Source organism: Octopus bimaculoides, chromosome 10 (genome assembly GCF_001194135.2).
Source record: "Octopus bimaculoides isolate UCB-OBI-ISO-001 chromosome 10, ASM119413v2, whole genome shotgun sequence".
Classification (NCBI taxonomy): Eukaryota; Metazoa; Mollusca; class Cephalopoda; order Octopoda; family Octopodidae; genus Octopus; species Octopus bimaculoides.
In genome coordinates this window covers 24,963,195-24,984,362 of record NC_068990.1, presented here as the reverse complement: position 1 = coordinate 24,984,362, position 21,168 = coordinate 24,963,195, and the positions used below count along the sequence as shown (strand labels likewise).

General features: G+C 35.9%; 2 protein-coding genes across 5 annotated transcripts in view; both read left to right on the top strand.

The window, feature by feature from the left end:
- Positions 1-3,744, top strand: part of LOC106883261 (protein YIPF1) — a 30,599-nt gene extending 26,855 nt beyond the window's left edge. For both annotated transcript variants that reach the window (XM_014934201.2, XM_014934200.2), the window contains exon 9: positions 147-3,744. In XM_014934201.2, coding sequence (XP_014789687.1) covers positions 147-257 — 111 coding nt within the window. In that variant the 3' untranslated portion in view covers positions 258-3,744. The remainder of the gene's footprint in view (positions 1-146) is intronic.
- A 6,066-nt stretch (positions 3,745-9,810) lies between these two features.
- The window catches only part of LOC106883259 (uncharacterized), a 20,947-nt gene continuing 9,589 nt past the window's right edge, over positions 9,811-21,168 (top strand). For 2 of the 3 annotated variants that reach the window (XR_001411104.2, XM_014934198.2), the window contains exons 1-3: positions 9,811-9,931; positions 12,085-12,284; positions 13,736-13,811. Coding sequence is in view for 2 of the 3 variants with exons in the window: in XM_014934198.2 (XP_014789684.1) it covers positions 9,919-9,931; positions 12,085-12,284; positions 13,736-13,811 (289 nt within the window). In the remaining variant the exon portion in view is untranslated. Of the gene's footprint in view, positions 9,932-12,084; positions 12,285-13,735; positions 13,812-20,312; positions 20,498-21,168 lie in introns of those variants that run through there. The other variant, XM_014934197.2, reaches the window with a different exon arrangement.

Here is a 21,168-nt window from a genome sequence, read left to right as displayed (position 1 = left end):
CTAATCTTCAATCTCCAAATTATTTCCTTTTGATTTATTTTTAGAAAGATTCTTTACTTTCTGTAATTAGTCCTTTCATTCAATAGAAATGAATAAAATATTCTGAAGGAATTATTAAATGTGAATTAAAATTTTCTCTTTTGCAGCTGTATTTTTTCCATGTTCCGGCGCCAATTCCTAGTGGTAGTGGTACTACTACTACTACTACTACTACTACCACCACTACTGACACACCTTTGACAACATCACACAGATAAACAAAAAAAAAAAATGAAAGAATCTATTTCAATAAAGCTAAGAAAAGCATTATTCAAAGATGTCAACAGAGCTGTAAACAATTCCACTGTGTTATTTGGTGTACCACCCGTCCACATTTGAGTTACTTTGCACATAAAATACAAAAGGTTTCTGAAAGTAACAGTTACAAAAAATAAGTTTAGTTTTAAATACAATAAGATATGAGGTCTATGACTTTAGAATATACTGGAAGTATTTCTAATGTAAGGGAAGGAGTTTAATTGAAAACTATATTTGAAATCATCATTCATACAAGAATAGTTTAATTTATCATTTTAGAACATTGCTGTATTTAATGTTTTTCCCCCATGTCCTTACCTGGTTGGGGAACTTTGTGAAATGAATCTTATGGTGGAATTTGAAGGTATATCATGATAGAAGTGGTTTGACCTAGTATTCATTGGACAGTCAAATTATGTTGTTAAGTCATTTCTTATGCTTAAATGACTTTTCATAGTAAATGAAATCACCTGAAAACAGAAGCATAGCACTTAAAATGTTGAATACATTTCAAATTTTTCAGATATTTTAAAATCACAGATTTCACCACAAAATTTTCTTTCACTATATATACTAATAAAATGTATTCTTTTATTTATATTATGCTAAATGAGTATGGTCCTCTGTTTGGTTAACCAATTTTCTCCAGATGCATTACTATGTAAATTACTTTGAGTTAGGAAAAATAAACTATATAATTTGGGAGAAATACCCTCAAAATTTAAATGCCATGAATTAAAAATAGGAAATAAAAATAGATTTTTATTTATTACAAATTATTTTTTTTTGTTTACAGGTAATGGTGATAAAATAATAATAGTTTAATTGCAAATATACCATATTAAACTCTATATCTCTATTCAAAATATTATCACATATTTCCATCTTTTAGTTTCAACCACAACATTTAAAGCCCATTAGAAACCTTGTACATACATACATATATATATATATTCCTGAATTGAAACCCAATTAAATATGACCCCATAGAGATAGGGCTACCCTTATCTTCAAAGAATTTTAAACATGGAATATGAGTGATGTAATGAAACCCCTCTGTGACTTGGAACTAGAACCTTCCAATTTTTGGTTTTTAATTTCTTTAAAGACTTCAGTTTTGAAACTCAAATTCAAGCCACATCTTTTCGTAACACTTTATACTTTTCATTTACTAAATGTTTCCATATGGTTTTTTCAAGTTTTTCAATTTATATCTCTCATCTCATTATTGGAAATGGCTTATATTTAATTCCTGAATATATATATATATATATATATATATATATATACTCATGTATGTATGTATATACACACATTTATATACTATACTGTAGGATATGTATGCTTTCTGTGACATAGTCAAAGGTCTCTATTCAATCTAATCTGGTTTATATTTATTTCAATACCAGATGATCGTATTTTCAATCTACTAAGTCTGAAGTGAGATATTCTTTCATATTTAACATATGGCTTATATACTGCTGCAAATATCTAAGCCTTTGGAAATTATTTTTAGAACTTTCAATATCTTGAGTTTTTTTTTGTTTTTGTTTTATTCAATGTATAAACATCGAAGATTCTGGTTTTTATATCATTTTTGACGTTTCCTTCCCAACTCTGTCCGTTAAAACCCTATCTAATTTTTTTGTGTTCTTCATACTATTTTTGGACTTTATATTTTTATTATTGGTACAGACTTTGTGCCTATAGTAGGAATAATTAGTATTATTATTGGTGGTATTGTTGATATGTAAAAATATGTAAATTAGTTACAACGGCCTCTTATTATTTAATATCTTTTTAGTTATTTTTTTATTTGTGCCCTTAAAACATTCCATAAGCAGCTTTCTACAGCCTTAGGACTGAAACATATAAAAGAATAAATATATATACACACACATATGCATACTTTATATATATATGTGTGTGTATGTATGTATATATATATTTATTTATACACACACTCATAATTTTAAAATATGGCTGTTAATACCTTCTAAATATATTTGTTCCCCATTAATTTTGGGCATAAACAGGACTTTCAACTTAATCTGTCTGCGATAACTTTTGTTACGGTGCCAAGATTTATAAAGCTTGAATTGAGAAATTCTCTTCAGAAAGTCATATTTATCTTGAAAATATCAGCTCAATGGCTTTTTTTTTTCTGTAATATTTTATTCAATGCAACAATTTTACACACAAAAATAAAATTTAAAATAAAAAAAATATGCTTCTACACATTATCTGCTAATAACAATATTTACCAGTGAAGAGATTTTGTCTGGAATTTTCAATATTGTTATGAACTATCCACACTGTGTCAATAGAAGTAGCTAAAACAGTTATCTGAAAATGCAAAACTATCTAATATTGTTGTATGCACCACTTTTCCTTCAAGTGTTTTCATTGGCCTGCATAGATATTTATCAACGCATTTGAATGACTTGTATGGATTGGTATGTAATATTCAACTAGGATTTCTTGTTTTCTTTTTTGTTCTTCTGCTGCTCCTATGGAATCACCACACCTTGTTGAATACTCTGTTTTTGGATTTCAGAGCAGAAATCATTGGAATTTTATTGTAACATTTCTTCTACAATATTGAAACAAAAATGGGCATGAAATTAAGAAGCAAGTGAAACCTAGATATGTACACATGTATTATATGCTGTGTTATGTTTTAGGCTCTGAGGAAGCTATAAGATGTCACATGAGCACTCAACTCTTAGTGCAATGCTTCTTATAACAGAAACAGTTGTAAGCTATTGAAAGTAATTACATAACTCCTATTCTTTTGTCATTCATTAATTGAGATATATGCTGTGTTGTGTATAAAACAGACTATATATATATATATATATATATATATATATATATATAAACACACACGCATATATTTTACTTGCAGTATAGAACATATAAATAGATTTCGTACACACAATCACACACATTCAAAGTGTTCATAAAATATTTATGTAGTCTCACTTCTATATAAGTATAGATATTCACTCTGCAAAGATTTTGTGAACATCCTGTATGTGCAGACACACATAATTTGTTTATTAAACATTCCCAGACATCTAATTTATTCTGCTGCCTGTAACCCCAAGTTACTCCAAAATTTGAATTATCCGATAATGTTTTCCAGTTTTTCTCTTTATTTGAAATCAACATGAGAGAGTAACCCCTGGAAGATACCAGCCTCTTCTTATCCCCTGTGCCAGGTGATAATCCCTATAAGTTTACCCTAGAGTTCATGTTTTTGTAACACTCTCCTATTTGGAGAACCATATTCTCATATAAAATTGATACTGATAAATACATTGTGATGATTAATGTGGGTAATATTTATATATTCCCTAGTCACCAGTATTTTATTTAAAAACTTATTGTAATGTATTTGTCTCAATAAATGGGTGAATGAACTGAAAAACAAAAAAAAAGGTACATTTGTTTGTTTTGTTATTTATTTGTGTAGAAAGTAAAAGTGCTTCAAGGATTCACTGAAAGCCTCACTGAAGAGCTTTGAGATCAACCCCAACACAAGCACAAGACCATTCCTACCTGGCAAATCTGCACCAATAAAGGTGCCACCTCCTACGAACTGAACAGGATTGCAAGGGGCACAAAGAAACCGTGAACAGCACAAGTCCAGAGCCAACTTGTTGCTTTCAATCCCAACAAACCACCAGTGCCTGAGCTGCAGCAGATCCTTCTGAGCCTGTATGAGACTGATCGGTCACAGCCAAACACGCTGTGACTCATCTTCTCCCATGTGATGGCCTTGGTCATCATTCATAACAAAGGATCAACTCATATGCATTCATGCTGTCTGACAAAGTAAATTTGTCGACTGCTATCAGCTATAATTTCATTCTAATAATGGAATTCTTGTTTTAACCCACTCCTTCTCAAGCACTAACTTGCCATGTCCCAGCAGCAAGGTAAACGAAACACCCACAAGTGACATGGATATAAATAGGTAACAGAGCTGCTTGGTTTTTAATCATCATCTTCATTTTATGTCCATTTTTGTGCTTGCATAGGTCAGACAGAATTTGTTGAGGCAGATTTCTCTTCACTTGGATATGCCCTTCTTGTTGCCAAACTCTCACCTGTTTCCAAGCAAGGTGATATTTCCCATGGCCACACGATTTTCACAAAAAACTGGAAATGAACAATCTCCTTGTATGACTGATTCTCATTTATAACCATCACATGATGTCTAGATATACATGTGCAGACACACACACACACACCATCATCATCATTACTTAACATCCATCTTCCATGGTGACATGGGTTGGACAATTTGACGGAGCTGGCAAGTGAGATGACTGTGTCAAACTGCACTACTCTTCTTTCCGTTTCCATCTACCAAATCTATTCACAAGGCTTTGGTCAGTCCAGGACTATAGGTGAAGACTTTTACCCAAGGTGCCATGCAGTTGGACTGAACCCAAGATCACATAGTTGGGAAGCAAGCTTCTTACCTACACAACAATACCTATAATGCAAAATAATATCTTTATCAACAGAAAAATGGCAGCACCATTTTTGTTGATGCATTGGACAGTCGAAGTAGGGGCAAAATTGTTGAGAAGATAGGATAGTGAATCATCAGCACAGAAGATTGTGAGTTCAAATCCACTGCACATATACTTCATAATTTTGGAGCAGACATCGATTTCTATGTTCACTCAACTGATTTATATAATGCAACAACAGCTTTTTAAGGCTGTTTTCTTTGTTAAATAAGGGTTAGCTTTGTGAGCCTCATATCAATCTTCATTGTTTTTACTCCCATCCTTTACATCTCTCCTTCACCAATGCTCTTGCCCTAATTTCCTCTTTCATCTTTGTCTCTTTCTTCATCTTCCCCAACTTCCTTACATATTCATTTCCCTTCTTTCTCTCATTCAGCTACTTTCATTCTTTCCTCAACACATGACTACCTTCTCATCCCATTTCTCATCACAAAATCCATTTCAATCTCAAACAATTATTGTTGCTAATCCAGTACCTTAAATAATTTCTTACATGGGCACAAGGCTAGAAAATTGAGGGGAGGAGTTAGCCAATTCAATCGATCCCAATACTTGACTGATTTTATTTCATTGACCTTAGAAAGATGACATCAACAAAATTTGAACTCAGAATGTAAAGAGCCAAATGAAATACAAGACATTTTATCTAACGTTCTGTTAATTCTGCCAATCTAAATAACGCACTTGTTTCTAATGTAAGGCAGAAGGCCTGAAACAGAAGGAAAAATATTATTGATTCAGTGGGTTCCAGTGCTTGACTGGTATTTTTATTTTATCAACTCTACAAGGATGAACAGTAGAGTTTAACCTCCATTCAGAACGAAGTGCCTTACCAAAAACCAGTGGGCTTTTCACCGAACGCTCGAACAGTTACACCAATCTGCCAAGTAATAAACAATAGGTACAGGCATGACTGTGGTTGGAGACTTTGTTTTCTTACCTCGTGGTTTCAAGTTCAGTCCTGTTGCATAACACCTTGGGCAAGTGGCTTCTACTATAACACAAGCTGACCAAAGCCTTGTGAGAGGATTTGGTCAACAGAAACTGAATGAAGCCCTGGAAGAGGGATTAAAGATGATGATGATGATGGATAATGCAGTCCTAGATGCATTTAAATCATAGATCTGGTCAATGAGGCTTTCCAAAGCCTAAATGATAATAACAAAAACAACAGGCATACAGAAATACAGAGGGGTGCAGTGTGGCTCTCTGGAAATGTTACATTCTCAATAGAGAAAATACATGGCCATATATGCAGAGACTGCATCCAAGATTTATCCCTGCATGTTGAAATTGCATTCATTCTAATCACTGGGTCTCAAAGGTGAGGACCTCAACCTACCCGCACTCCCTGTTCTGTTGCCTCCCACTTGAGGGGACACCCACACACTCATCACCATTATTTTTATGTCTTTCTGGTTCTGCCCTAAAAGTGAGTAGCCATGTATCTCCTCTACAGAAGAAATTTGCTCTGGCCCTTCTCTCAAAGTTTATCCCTCATCTCCTAGCATAAAGCCACCTCCTTCAGGGAGCATAGTCAGCAAGTTACAACATAGGATGGAGTATTCATCAGAGTGCTGGTTATATGAAAACCACACTCAGTACATGGCATCAAGTGGTTGCCATTAGGAAGGGCATCCAGTCATAGAAACCATGTCAACACAAACACTGGAGCACAAAGCAAACATTGGATCCTGTCAAACTGTACAACCCTTGCCAACATCGAACATGGACGTTAAATGATGAAGATGATGATGAAATGTGCAATATTGGTTTTTAGCAAGGAGGAGCCATGATATATCTGGAACAACGAATTTGTGGGTGGTACCTCATCATTCATCTTGCTGCCTGCCTGCCTGCCATACATGTGCTTGATCAGAGCTGACCTGGGGTTACATAACAATAACAACATACCTGGTTCTTGGGTATATTTAGCCACATTCATACTAATGAAACTATCACTGCTTCTGTTTCCACCCATGTTTTTTTTTTTCCTTTTCTCCAAATGTTGACCTTCAGATTGATAAGAGCATTGACCTTATCACTCACTAATCTTTGACAGCCGGCAAGTTCCTAACAAACGTTGTTAATCACTCTGATTAGTGGATCTTGGAGATTAGTTATCACAACTTTATGAGGAATGAAAAGAGCATAGAATTAGGGATGAGGGGATCCCTTCATATTTTAGTATTTCATATAACAGAAAGTACAATTCTAAATGAATTTTGTTTTTACAGTTTTGTTCCTTAATTCCATGCCCTTTTCCATCCCCATAAGGAAGTAATAGTTTTTCCAAAACTCCAAACTCTCTGATATATATATGTATTATCCCTCACGATGAAGCAATCATCAACATTCATGTATATATATATATATATATATATATATATATATATATAATAATAATAATAATAATATATATATATCATCATCATCATTGTTTAACATCCGTTTTCCATGCTGGCATAGGTTGGACGGTTCGACTGGGGATCTGGGAAGCCAGAAGGCTACACCAGGCTCCAATCTGATCTGGCAATATTTCTACAGCTGGATGCCTTTCCTAACGCCAGCTACTCCGAGAGTGTAGTGAGTACTTTTTACGTGCCACTGGCAGGAACTAGTCTGGCAGGTCTGGCATCAATCACATTTGGATGGTGCTTTTTATGTGCCACTGGCACAAGAGCCAGTCAAGGGTTACTGGCATCGGCCATGATTCATTGAAGCTTTTTATGTGCCACTGGCATGAGAAGCCAGTCAGGGGGCACTGGCCACAGCTATGATATTAGTTTTACTTGACTCAACAGGTCTTCTCAAGCATGATTCTGGGTTCAGTCTCACAGTATGGGTAAGTATTCTCTACTATAGCCTTGGACCAACTGAAGTCTTGTGAATGGATTTGGTAGGTGGAAACTGAAAGAATCCCATCACATACATATAACTAACTTGTTATCTCTACAGATTCTCTATAGGAATTATAGCCAGCCCTGATTTTGCTACGATGTTTCATAGTCAAGACGTTTCATGTAAACAACAATGAGATCACAGATGAAACATGGGTAAATGGGTGTATATGCCATATTTCAAGAGTTTTTGCTTCTTCATCAGCACCCACCCAACCCATGATTTACAGGTCACTAATATGACAAGATAACAGGAAATTATGCAATGAACTTTATTAGTTCTGAGGATACACAAGCACTCACCTCTGAGTGCACCACATCTGATAGCAGAAACAGCTGTAAGCCAATGAAGTTCCTTAAATAATTTCCTGTTCCATTCTCATTTATTTAATCTCATATTACACTCAGTACTTGACTAGTGCTATATTCTGAAACAGATTTATACTGAATTCTAACACTAGGTCATTAGTATTGCTATGTCTTAGCAAAATATTGGTTTCAAATTTTGACACAAGGCCAGCAATTTCAGGGGAAGGTGTACATTGACCCCAGTACATGACTGGTACTTATTTTATCAACTTCGAAAGGATGAAAGGCAAAGTTGAACTCGGGATGTAAAGACGGACAATGTAAAGACAGAAAAAATATTACTAAGCATTTTTTTCAGCATGCTAATGATTCTGCCAGCTCAATGCTTTAGCAAAATATTCTTTTCTACTCTAGGCACACAGTGGAGGCACATGGCTTAGTGGTTAGAGTGTCAGCATCATGATCGTAAGATTGTGGTTTCGATTCCTGGACCAGGCAATGCGTTGTGTTCTTGAGCAAAACACTTCATTTCACGTTGCTCCAGTTCCACTCAGCTGGCAAAAATGAATAACGCTGCGATGGACTGGCGTCACGTCCAGCTGGGGAACACATACGTCATGGAAACCGAGAAACTGGGCCCATGAGCCTGGCTAAGCTTTAAAAGGGCGCATTTATTTATTTACTTATTTTACTCTAGGCACAAGGCCTGAAATTTTGGGGGAGGGAGCCAGTCGATTAGATCAACCCCAGTGTGCAACTGGTACTTAATTTATCGACCCCGAAAGGATGAAAGGCAAAGTCAATCTCGGCAGAATTTGAACTCAGAACATAAAGACAGACGATACTTTAGCAAAATATTGAAGTACATGTGTGTGTGTGTGTGCATGTGTGTGCGTGTGTGTGCATGCGTGTGTGTGTGTGCATGCATGTGTGTGCTGTCTTGTGTGTGTGTGCACATGCATGCATGTGCCTGCTGTGTGTGTGTTTGTGTGTGTGTGTGTGTTTGTGTGTGTGTGTGTGTTTGTGTGTGTGGCTTTGCCTTCATGTGTCACTATCATACAAGCAGTGTCATTTGTTTCCAATCTTCGATGAAAGCATATCCAAACGGCAGGGAAGTATTACCTTGCTTTCCAAACAGGTAAGGATTGGCGATTAGGAAACCATGGAGGGTCTGTTTCAATAAAACCCTGTCTCAGCCATGCAAGCATGGAAATCTGGATGTTAAAGCATTGATGATGATGATGTCAGTGGTGATGATTGTCTTAAAAACAAGGACATGATTGCCTTCATTTGGAATGCCTTTAATTTTAAGGTTTCCTGGATTGGGGGCTGACTTGGAGAAAAAAACAATGATGGTGACAACAAACACCACCACTGCAACCACCACTACTACTACTACTACTACTACTACTACTACTACTACTACTACTACTACTACTAAATATTACTGTTGTCTTGTTATCTCTTTAATTATTTTTTAAGATTTTATGAATATCTAATTAATGAATATTTGTTATGATGATTAAAAACAGAACTGGAATAACAAGATAAAATTGTATTTGGGTCATTTGAAGTCATAACAGTTGTAGAATTTCACATCAAAGATAAAAAAAAAAAAAGAAACTGGAAGGAGGAAAAACAAAGAATGAAATAAACAAACCGACAAAGTAAAAAAATGAATAAAATATAAAAGAAAATAAAAAAGAAAAAATAACAAAAAATGCCTACCTTGTAGTATCAAGAGATGTGTCATCAGAGCATTTGAGAAAATTCGCTGATGTTTTGGGGTTGGCAACCAAAAAGATAAATAGCTGTGGGTTTTCTCTTGCGAAGATATTCTGACCCAGGACATCTGAACTAGCAGAATGAAGTTATTCTGTAAGTAGTTTTTTTTTTGTTGTTGTTGTTGTTGTTGCCATGTTGTTGTTTAACTCCCAGCCTGGCCCTTCAGTATCTTGGGTAGACTCCAATTATTTTGCAAGTACTCTAAACCATACTGTCTTACCTGAGGGACTGAGGGAAAGTGTCCACCTGTCACAAAAAGGACCCTAAAAGGAATTATGGGTGTTTGTCCTCCACTTTCCATTTAGCCCTGATCAAGCAGACATTGGTTGAGAGACATTTCAGCCAAGACCATTCCTGTATTTATTCAGACATATCTTGGATTACATTTTTACTATATGTCTACTTCTTTTTTAAGACAATGGGATGTGATTTCAAAGTCATCTTGCTGCTATTTCTATAAGGTCAAGTAACCATGTAGAGGCTCCCTCAATTCATCAGTAATTTGTGACTTTGCCTCATTTCTCTTTAAATCAACAAGACCTCAAACAGACCCCTCTTTATTTGACTTCAATTGTTGGGAGAGTGAATACAGAAGGCAAAGGCTTAGATGAAGGTTTTGCAAGGTGGTGGGGTGCACACTTCTCCCCGGTGGGGCCTGGGTTACTTCAGGGTAGGGCATAAATAAGTAACAAATGAATAAAACTTATAATGAAGTTTCGTTAGTTCTTAGTTCGAAGACACATCTTATGGCTGCTCTGGGATTATCAGTGATGTCTCTGGGGCCCTGGGAGTTTCAGTTCTCTCAACATCAGACCCTCACCTCACTCAGTTGATCAAGTCACAGCTTTCATCCCAGTAGCAGCAAAGCAATTCTCTGCCCTCTTTATCCAAAGTCACTTAACGGTCATCTCTGCAGATTCATGACCCCTCTCTTAGCTGTACCAGGAACTCCAAACTCCATCAGAGCTTTGCAAAATGAATGCCCCACGAAACCCCAGCAGCCTACTTCAGATAGCTTGCAATATGCCTTTCAACCCTGCTTTGGCACTGCTCTACTAGCTGATGAGCTGATGGTATTTTAGTAAGCTTCCTCTCATGGCCTTCCTCTATATATTTTACTCTTCCCGAGGCACAGTCAGTAACTTTGTCCAGTCATAGTAGGTTGCACGTTTTTTTGTTGGGGTGGAAGGAATCTAAGGGGGTGGGGAGGTTGAGATTAAAAAAAAAACTAGTTGAGAAATGTTTACATGGCTAGATAAACTTCTTGGCATCACAGTTGTATGGCTACCAACATGATGAGATAATAGATAATACTTCAGGATAACATGCTGGTAACATGTGGGGAAACTCACTGATGTCATGTAGGATAATTATAGCCACCAGAAGGTGTTTACGGGGTGACCCAAAAGTAGGTTTACAGTTATCACGTAGGTACTTTGAATTTCTTTTAAAACATTTTATTACATTTAAATTTCTAAATACACTGTCTTTGTTCCAATTATTTTAAAAATTACTATTAAGCTGGTGTTTGAAACTTAAATTAACATGAAATTTTGATCAAAGGTTTTGATTTAGTTCACATCAACCCTTTTGTTACCATATTTCTGATGAAATACACCGACTTTGTTTCAATTAATTTTAAAAATTATGAATAAATAAATATAATAACATTGTCATTGAAAAGCATGGAAAAGGATACTTAAAGTGATGATGATGATAATGCTGCTGATTTATCATGATTTTGCTTAGGCATAGTGATACTACCATTGTTTTTATCTTAAATGGTTTTGAGGAAGCTATGAGATGTTGTACAAGCAATCAGCTCAGAGTGCACTGCTTTTTATAGCAGAAACAGCTGTAAGCTAATGCAGGTGAATATGTAACACCTGTTCTTTTGTCATTCATTATTTGATGTGTGTGTGTGTGTGTGTGTGTGTGTATTACCCAACACATTTTTCTCTCTGTTTTCTCCCTGCTTTCTCTATTTTTTTCCCTCTCGTCCCTTTCTGTAGAAGAGCATTGGCTCGAAACATCAAAGACTTTTCCATTTTTCCTGAGTGTCAAACTAATACACCTGCCTGCTATTCCCTCACCTGTCTTTGTTTTCTGTACATTTGAACTATATATATATAAAACACATACAGCAACACATATATACAAGAGAGAGAGAGACAGACAAAGAGAGAGAGGGCAACCAAGTGAAAGAAACACAAAAATGGTGTTATATTATTTTTCTGTTTTTGCAGTGATTTTCCTCCTGACTAGTTGCTTGGTGGTAGAAAACACCCATGGTCTACCAGACCTGGCTGGAATCATTGCTGGCCTCAGTGGCAAAACAATTGAGTTGCTGAAAAAAGTCACAGTACCACTTTTGGATACACAGATTGGTTTCCTGAGAACCCACATTGAACATTTGGTGTCGTTCTTCAAAGGAAGCGAAGGCGATGTAAGTATTCCCTTACTTTTATACATTCTAAAATTAATAAAAGTTCAACCAGCAAGTGCTAGAGCTATAAATCTACTCTGCTCATCTTCCTTAGCCCTCCTCGTTTCTTCCCCGTGTAGAGCCATCTCCTATCCTCTCTTCTGTTCTCCTTCAGTTGTAGGGGCCACATCAGGCCCTGAGCCTTTGCAAGGTATTAGGCGATCATCAATTAGTACTGGTGCCATGGAAAAAGTATCCAGAACACTCTATAAATTGGTTGGTATAACAAAGGGCATCTGGCTGTAGAAAGGGCATCTGGCTGTAGAACGGGCATACCAGACTAGACACTGGAGTGTGTCTTGATCCTCTGATTCATCAGATCCTGTCAAATCATCCAACCTATGCTGGCATGTGACAGAATTCCACACAGTTTCATTCATAAAATATTTTTAGTCAAACAAATTGACTCCAGTACTTTTTCTTTTAGCCTGACAGTTATTCTATCAGTCTCTTTTGCTGAACCTCTAGATGACAAGGACATAAACACACCAACATCGGTTGTCAAGCAATAGTGGGGGACAAATACAGACTCACTCAAAGACACACACACATACGCACACATATGCACATACGCACACACACACACACGCGCACACACACACACACACACACACACACACACACACACACACACACACACACACACACAAGACTGGCTTCTTTCAGTTTCCATCTACCAAATCTACTCACAAGGCTTTGGTTGGCCTGAGACTATAATAGAAGACACTTGCCCAAGGTGCCATGCAGTGGGACTGAACCCAGAACCATGTGGTTGGAAAGCAAGCTTCTTAACACACAGCCATGCCTGTGCCTATAAATGTATAAATTTTTACTGTTTCTTATTATTATAATGGTATTCATGGGGGTAGGGGTTATATAATTTGTTAATTTTGATGCGGCACTCTGATGACGAAGGTTCCAGTTGATCCGACCAACAGGACAGCCTGCTCGTGAAATTAACATGTAAGTGGCTGAGCACTCCACAGAAATGTGTACCCTTAATAGAGTTCTTGGGGAGATTCAGAGTGACAGAGAGTGTGACAAGACTGGCTCTTTGAAATACAGGTACAACAGAAACAGAAAGAAAGAATGAGAGAAAGTTGTGGTGAAAGAGTACAGCAGGGTTCACCACCATCCCCTGCCTGAGCCTCGTGGAGTTTTGGGTGTTTTCACTCAATAAACGCTCACAACGCCCAGTCTGGGAATCGAAACCATGATCCCACAACTGCAAGTCTGCTGCCCTAGCCACTGGGCCATTGCGCCTCCACTTGGTATTTTATGTAAGGATTGATCAAGGAATGAAAAATTGTTGTTAAATATTCTTTTAATGATGTTTATTTTGGATATTGGATATAATAGTAGAATGTGTTTTTTAAATAGTAAAATCAATGTATTATTGTATTTCATACTAGATACCTGTTCCAGAGACCAGTTTTGTTCTTCATTTTGTTGCTGACCGATGCCACATCATTGGGAAACGTTTCTTGTGTAAGTATAAACCCTATTTTATTTTTGATATTTCTAATAAACAACATGTCATGCAACAGCAAAAGCAAAAACAGCAAAAAAAAAAAAAAGCTTCACTTATGTTTCACAACAGAGTGGTCAGTTATAAGAAAGGGCAGCCAGCTACAACAAATGACCAATCACATTCACAGTAACTCAGGTCTAAGAACTAACCAGGATGGTAGGCCTAACAAGCCGCCTTTAGCCTTTAAGCATTCAAATCACTCTTTAAAATGTAATGCTTATTTATTCACATTGTTTAGTATGAACCATGCATTTCAGTGATGTGATTCTTTTAACTTTTAGAATGATGTTGTAGGGTAGGTGTGAGAGGCCAGATCTGGTCAGTGTTAACATAAAACAGGTAGAATATTTGAGCCAGATAGTGTCAGTTTAAATGCTAAAAGGTTAAACAGAGCCCATTCTCTTGCAAATATTCAGACCAAACTCTCAGTTCTCTCCTTGTTCAGAAATTTCTGGTTTAGGTTTATGGCACCAATCATATCGGTCTCACCAATGTATGTGAGTGGGCTGTGGGACTACAAAGGTTATGTCACTACCACTCTTTTAGACTTTGGTCTATCACCAACTCATAAGACCAGCAGGAACTTAACTTGGTTTCCATGTTGTATAAGTGATTGAGATTCCAACATTCTCTCTCCTCTGGATGGGATGATAGTCCATCACAGGGTTAACTTCCTATCTATTGCTGGAACTCATTTACAACTGAGTGAACTGGAAGAGTGAGAAATTAAGAGTCCTGCACAAAAATCCAATATACTGCTTAGCCTGGGAATTGAAACCACAATCTTATGATTGTGAGTACAACACCTTAATCACTAAACCATACACTTGCACGAGCATGGTATAAATGTTGTGAATTAAGTTTCCTCATCATTTTAGCATTCATTTTTTCATGATTGTTTGAGTCAGATGGAATTCACTGAGGCATATTGTCTATGGCTGGATGACTTTCCTCTTGCCAGCCCTTACCTGTCCCCAAGCAAAGTAACATTTCTCCATGGCTGAACATGCCTTTCATGGAAAATTGGAAACAAATGATACCGCTTGTGTGACAGTGATTCTTGTTTACAACTATCATGTGATGTCAAGACAAGAAGACATAAACACATACACATATAAACACAAACACACACACGTGTGTGTGTGTGTGTGTGTGTGTGTGTGTGCAATGAGCTTCTTTGTATTTCCACATGATAAATCCACTCACTAGGCTCTTTGATTGGCCTGATGCTATATTAGAAGACACTTTCCCAAGATGCCACACAATGGGATTGAACCTGAAGCCTTGAGGTTGGAAAGTAAGCTTCATGACCACATAATAGGTTCTTTACAAAACAATATCAGAGTATTTGGTACATATAATTAAATGAAATATGTTAAATGTTATATTTCATTAATGATAATAATGATGATAATAATGATAATGACTGAGTTTCATGTTCAGGTATGTTTTTACACCATCATCAGACAAATCAACAATAATTGACCAAACTTGAACTTAAATGTCTGTGACATATATAAATTAGTTTGTATTGGGTTTTTTTTTTGAGTTTTTAAATACTATGAGTGTAATTCATATAGTGAATAGTGAGTTGATTTACACGGATTGGTTTAAAATAGAACCTTAATCTGCCATGAGAAATTAATAATTTGAAATAATAAAGGAGTCAATGAGTGTATCCTTATATAAAATATGGAGTTACTAGTAGGGAATGGTGGTACAAAGGGAAGAAATTGTTGAGACTGATATGGTGTTCACAACAAAGAAGGGAAATAGAGACATTGTGAGTGCTGGTAAACAGGTGAGTATTAATTTATTCAAGCAGGTGGTAGTACAAGTGACCAGAGTTTCAGTGGATACTTAACAAGTTGTTGGCATTTAGTAAAGATCTTTCATCTGACACTCAGACTGTGGATTTATTAAAGAATATGAGAGGTTTTTTTTTTCAGTTATACATAACTTAGAATTTTTTATACAATTTCTAAATAGTTTGCATCTATCAGAAATCTTCTATTTAATTTTGAAGACAGTAACATGTTTTTCTTTAAAATATCAAACATAATTCAATAGTTTAGATACTTTCCTCTTTTTTACATTTCTTGAAAAACGAAATAAAGTTGAAATATCTTTGTTGAAATTTACCTTCCATCATATCTACATAGTGTTTACATGATGTTTTGATTTCATTTAGTGGAGACAACTTCTGCCTCGTAGATAATCACTTCAGCTTTGCATAACTGGTTAAGGAGCAGTTCTATGTGTGCTCCTAATTTAGTTTAGTTCAGTTGTTTGTATACTATTACAATGTTCATATTGGGGAAACAGTTGCAACTGAGATTATATTGGTGGTTTACAATCATATTGTAATTCAGTTTAAAGTTATTTATTTTTTAGCAATGTTAGATTTGACATTTAAAGAGAAGGCAGATGAGAATCGGGTATATATCATATTACCTTTGAATCTACTTGCTTTTAGTGCTTTATTGTGAGGTGTGGAAGCATTATCAAACTCTCTTTTTTTTTTAAATCATCAACTATCTGACACCATCTGTCCACTGTACATACTTGACAAATTATTCATACTTCTACACCACTCAAAACATAAAAAAAAAGGAAACTGAATTGCTTTCACCTAATTCACATGATCAGTATTTTCTATTGAAGTATAACACAACTTCATTACTGATATTTTTAATAATCTCAAACAGGAAATCACCATATTTATATCAGAGTCATCTCCCCTTACATACTGTTTTTATGTAAAAAATATTCATATTTCTCATTTTTTATTTTTCTAAAAATTTATGTCAGCAGATTTAAAGTTATGCCTTTTTGACCTAATTTATTTATCAACCATTCATATTTAGGAACAAAAGTATATCTTTTATTTTCCTACCAAACACAGAAATAAATTTCAATGATTCACCATACAGATAAATACAGTTTGGTTGTTTCTACTTAAACAAATTAGCAAGAGCATGGCTAAATACTGAGTTATAGATATGAATTGGAGCATTCAGCTAACAACAATAAACAAGAACATCTAGTAAACTACAAACAAGTTCTGGTTTCTATTTTAGCTTATGACTGTTGAAACAAACACACATATATAAACTGATATTATATAAGATGTTTTGTTTGCTGTATGTATATGTAAACATAGATGTCTATAGATGTGTATATAAATGCATGTATGCGTGTGTTGTACATCGATGTGTATGTGTATACACACACACACAGACACAATGTATATTTATATGTAAGTATCTATACAAAAGTGTGTGTGTGTATGTGTGTGTGTGTGTATACACAAACGCATATGTGAGTGAGTGATCAAATGAAAGAAAGCAGCACTCAATACATTTAGTAGGAGTTACATATATTATACAACAACAGTCAGACTCTGCTCCATTCAACTCAAAGCTTCAGAGGTTCATAGAACTAACCTGTCTCTATAGGTTCATTTGATGAGCCTAAAAGCTTTAAGTTGAATTGAGCCAAGTTTGACTGTTATTAAATAGTGTATGTGTGTATGTGTGTATGTGTGTATGTATATATGTATGTACACTCAATACATATATAATATGTATACTTTATTTGTGGGTTAACAAGGCTACCGGTGGTTTCATGTAATGAGGAATCTGTTAGCAATTATCAAGTGAGTCACATGGGAACATTGGTTCTCATCTCCATTTTGGAGGAGAATTCTTAAGAGATTTCTCTTAACATGAAACCATCGGTAGCCTTGTTAACCCACAATTGAAGGATATTTATCCACCAAAGTGGTGTTGAGCACTCATTCTCACTATCTGATATTAGCATGCATGTGTGCATGTATGCATGCATGCATGTATGTATGTATGTATGCATAGCATCCCAAAACAAACAAAAATTTCTGTGTACCATGCATGTGTACTGACATCGCTCCTTTACTCATATGAGACATGGACCCTTTACAAACGTCATGCAAGGATCCTTGAATGCATTTATCAGAAATGTCTCAGACACATTCTGAACGTTGGCCTGACCTTAAAATCTCCAGACACATAGGTTCTGAGGACAGCTGATATCTTGAGTATTGAGGCGATGGTGCACAAGTACCAGTTATGTTGGACTGAACACCTTATTAGAATGAAGGAGAGCAGGATCCCTATGCAGATGCTATATGGGGAACTTGTGAATAGAAAAAGACCCTGGCAGAAACCAAGGCTGTGATTTAAGGACTGTGTCAAGTCCTCATTAAAGGCCTGTGATATGCAGGACACTGACTGGCAGAACAATGCCTGTCATCACTACAGATGGAGGAAGCAGGTTAAGGAGGGGGTCAACACCTTTGAGAGAGCACGTATTCTGCATGAAGAACTTAAGCATGCTGCTCGAAAGCGCACTGCTGGTGTAGTGAATGGGAAAAGCTTGGTTTGCAATGTTTGCAGTCGTGTATGCTTGTCAAGAGCAGGGCTCATTAGCCACCAACGGAGCCGTAAATGCAAGATATAAGTCCTAGAGTGCACAATGTTCCTGAAGGTCAGCAATGGACTTCCTCAGTCACAAGTTGACGGCCATCATGTATGTATGTATGTATGTATGTATAAAATAAGTATTTTGCACTTTTTTAACATTGGTTTTATGATTCGTTCTAAGGGGGGAAAATGAAATCATTGCTTGTGTTGCTTATAACTATTAATTTTAATTAATATACATTTCTGTTTGTTCACTGGTTTGTTGCAAAAATTATCATTTTTAACACTTAAAAATTACAGATACCATGGCAAAAGTTGTTATAAGGCTTCAGGCTTTCACAGGTACCAGGATTCTCATTATTGGTTTTGGTCAATGTCAATTGAGTTAGTATGATGTGTTTAATGCTGACCCCAGAGATAGACCAAGTCAAACCAAGTGACTTATCACATGAGGAAATGATTTGTCTGCACTTAGTTACAAACTGCTGTCCCGTGTGTCTGGACTGTAGTACCTTACCCACTTGGCCACTGTGCCACATAGAATGTTGATTGATTGATTGATATTTAGATTGGTGGATAGGTAGGTAGGTAAGTAGGTAGATGGGTACATAATAATAACAACAATAATAATGATACTGATGTTGACAAAAATGATGATATAAATAATGATAATAATATTGGTTTTAAATGTTGGTATAGAGCCAACAGTGTTTTGAGGGGGGAGGGAGTTGATTATATGGACCTCAGTACTTGACTGGTACTGATTATTTTACTGCCCTGGAAAGGATAAAAGGCAAAGCGGACCTCAGCGAAATTTGAACTCAGAACATGAAGATGGAGAAATAATGTCCAACATACTAACGGTTTTGCTAGCTCAATAATAATAATAATAATAATAACAACAATGACAACAATGACAAAGAAACAACCACATTGTCTCAAATTGCTCAGTTTTAGCCAATAAAGAATATTTCTAGAGACATGAAAGAGTTAGAAGCTTATATCCAGTGGAAGTTGTGCTAGTAATATGAATACCAACAGGACAGAGGTGGTGTAGGTATACACCAGAAAAGGTTTTAAAGAATTACAAAGTAACCATACTCTGAAATATGCCAATATACACAGACAGAGAGGTTAATGATAATTCATCAGATATTGCTATCAAAGAAAACTGGGTAAGAATTGACTCCTAATCAATGTACCAATCTCAACAGATGATAATATATCACTCAGAGAAATGAAAAAAGAGTAACAATCCTAATAATAATAAGAGGTGGTTTGGAACTGATAAACAAAGAAAAACATGCAGACTAATACATAACCAAAAACGCTAGGACTTACAAATATATACAGCATACTGAAGATAGCACTACTGAATACAAGAGAGCCAACAAAACCAAACAATGCACTGCACAAAGCCAAGGCACACAAAGCTGTACTCAAGTGTACTGCAGAGAACCACAATAAAAGTGAAACTAGTCAATAGCAATAATAATAGATACAAAAGAAGGAAGAGTAAATCTTAAAATAAGGTAGCAGTGGGTAGTGGAATTGGTAAATTATTGGACAAAAATAATTTATGCTATTTAGCTACATCCCATTACATTCTGTGTTCAAATTCCAGCTAGGTTAACTTTGCCTTTCATTTATTTGAGGTCATAGAAATAAGGGGCAGTCTACAATTGGTAGGGGTCAATATAGTCGACTGTACCTTTCAAGGTAGTGTACGTTGCATGGCCACTTAGTTCAATGTTTGACTCTTTCTTTTCTTTCATAAATTACACCTTTTCAGATCAGATTATCGATGTGTTAATGCTCTAACCCATGATGGTGGCAGCTGGATTAGTTAATAAGGTGCTAGTCTACTGTCTAAAGCAGGGATGGACAACCTTATTTGAGGAGTGGGCCACTTGAGACTAGATATGTCCCACCCTTATTGTCTGATGAATAGAATCACTGCTTATTGTTGCCATTTCTTTTTATCCTCTATCTCTCCAGTGCCTGATCTATTTAAGTGCAAGGCGGTTGTCACCGAGAATGAGAGCAAGCTTACCAGCACCTGCACAAAGGGGACCCAGAAGGAAGCCATCTCATGTGCCATGGAAGAAGTCATGAATCTAATCAGACTTTTGTCTATAACACTTAAAAACAAAGAAAACTAAAACACTTTGACTTCTAAGAAACTTGTTTGTTTTTCATTTTTCATTGTAATTTACGAATTCAAGTTGGTGGTTCTTGATTCTTACAGTATTAGGGGTTAGTCAGAAAGAAAGGGGACAGTGTGAGACAGTGGAAAATAGGATTACTATTAGAAAATCAACAAATAATTTTGAACTCTAAAAAAGAGCAGTTGTAGGATTGCTTACCTTTTATCGTTTACGTGTTTCAGTCATTAGAATGTGGCCATTCTGAGGCACTGCCTTGAAGAATTTTAGTTGAATGAATTGACCCCAAAACTATTTTTTAAAACCTGGTACTTATTCTATCAGTCTCTTTTGCCAAACTACTAAGCTACAGGGATGTAAACAAACCAACACCAGTTATCAAAACACAAACACACACAGAGATAAATATATATATTAGAAAAAATAATAAGGTACTCAGATATCTGGATGGTTGTACATTTACAGATTTTTATTAATATGTCACATGTTTTATAAATATTAGCGCTTGCACCTATTCTTGTAGGGTTTTCAAATATATATATATATTGTAGGTGAGACAATTAAATCTGTATTAACCTAGTTTTACCTGTAAAAACCAGTTTTCTAGGAAAGTCACAGAATGCTCTTTTATCCAGCAGTGTTAGATTTTTCTCTCATCTAGTTTATTGCTATAGAGTAGGGGTCACCAA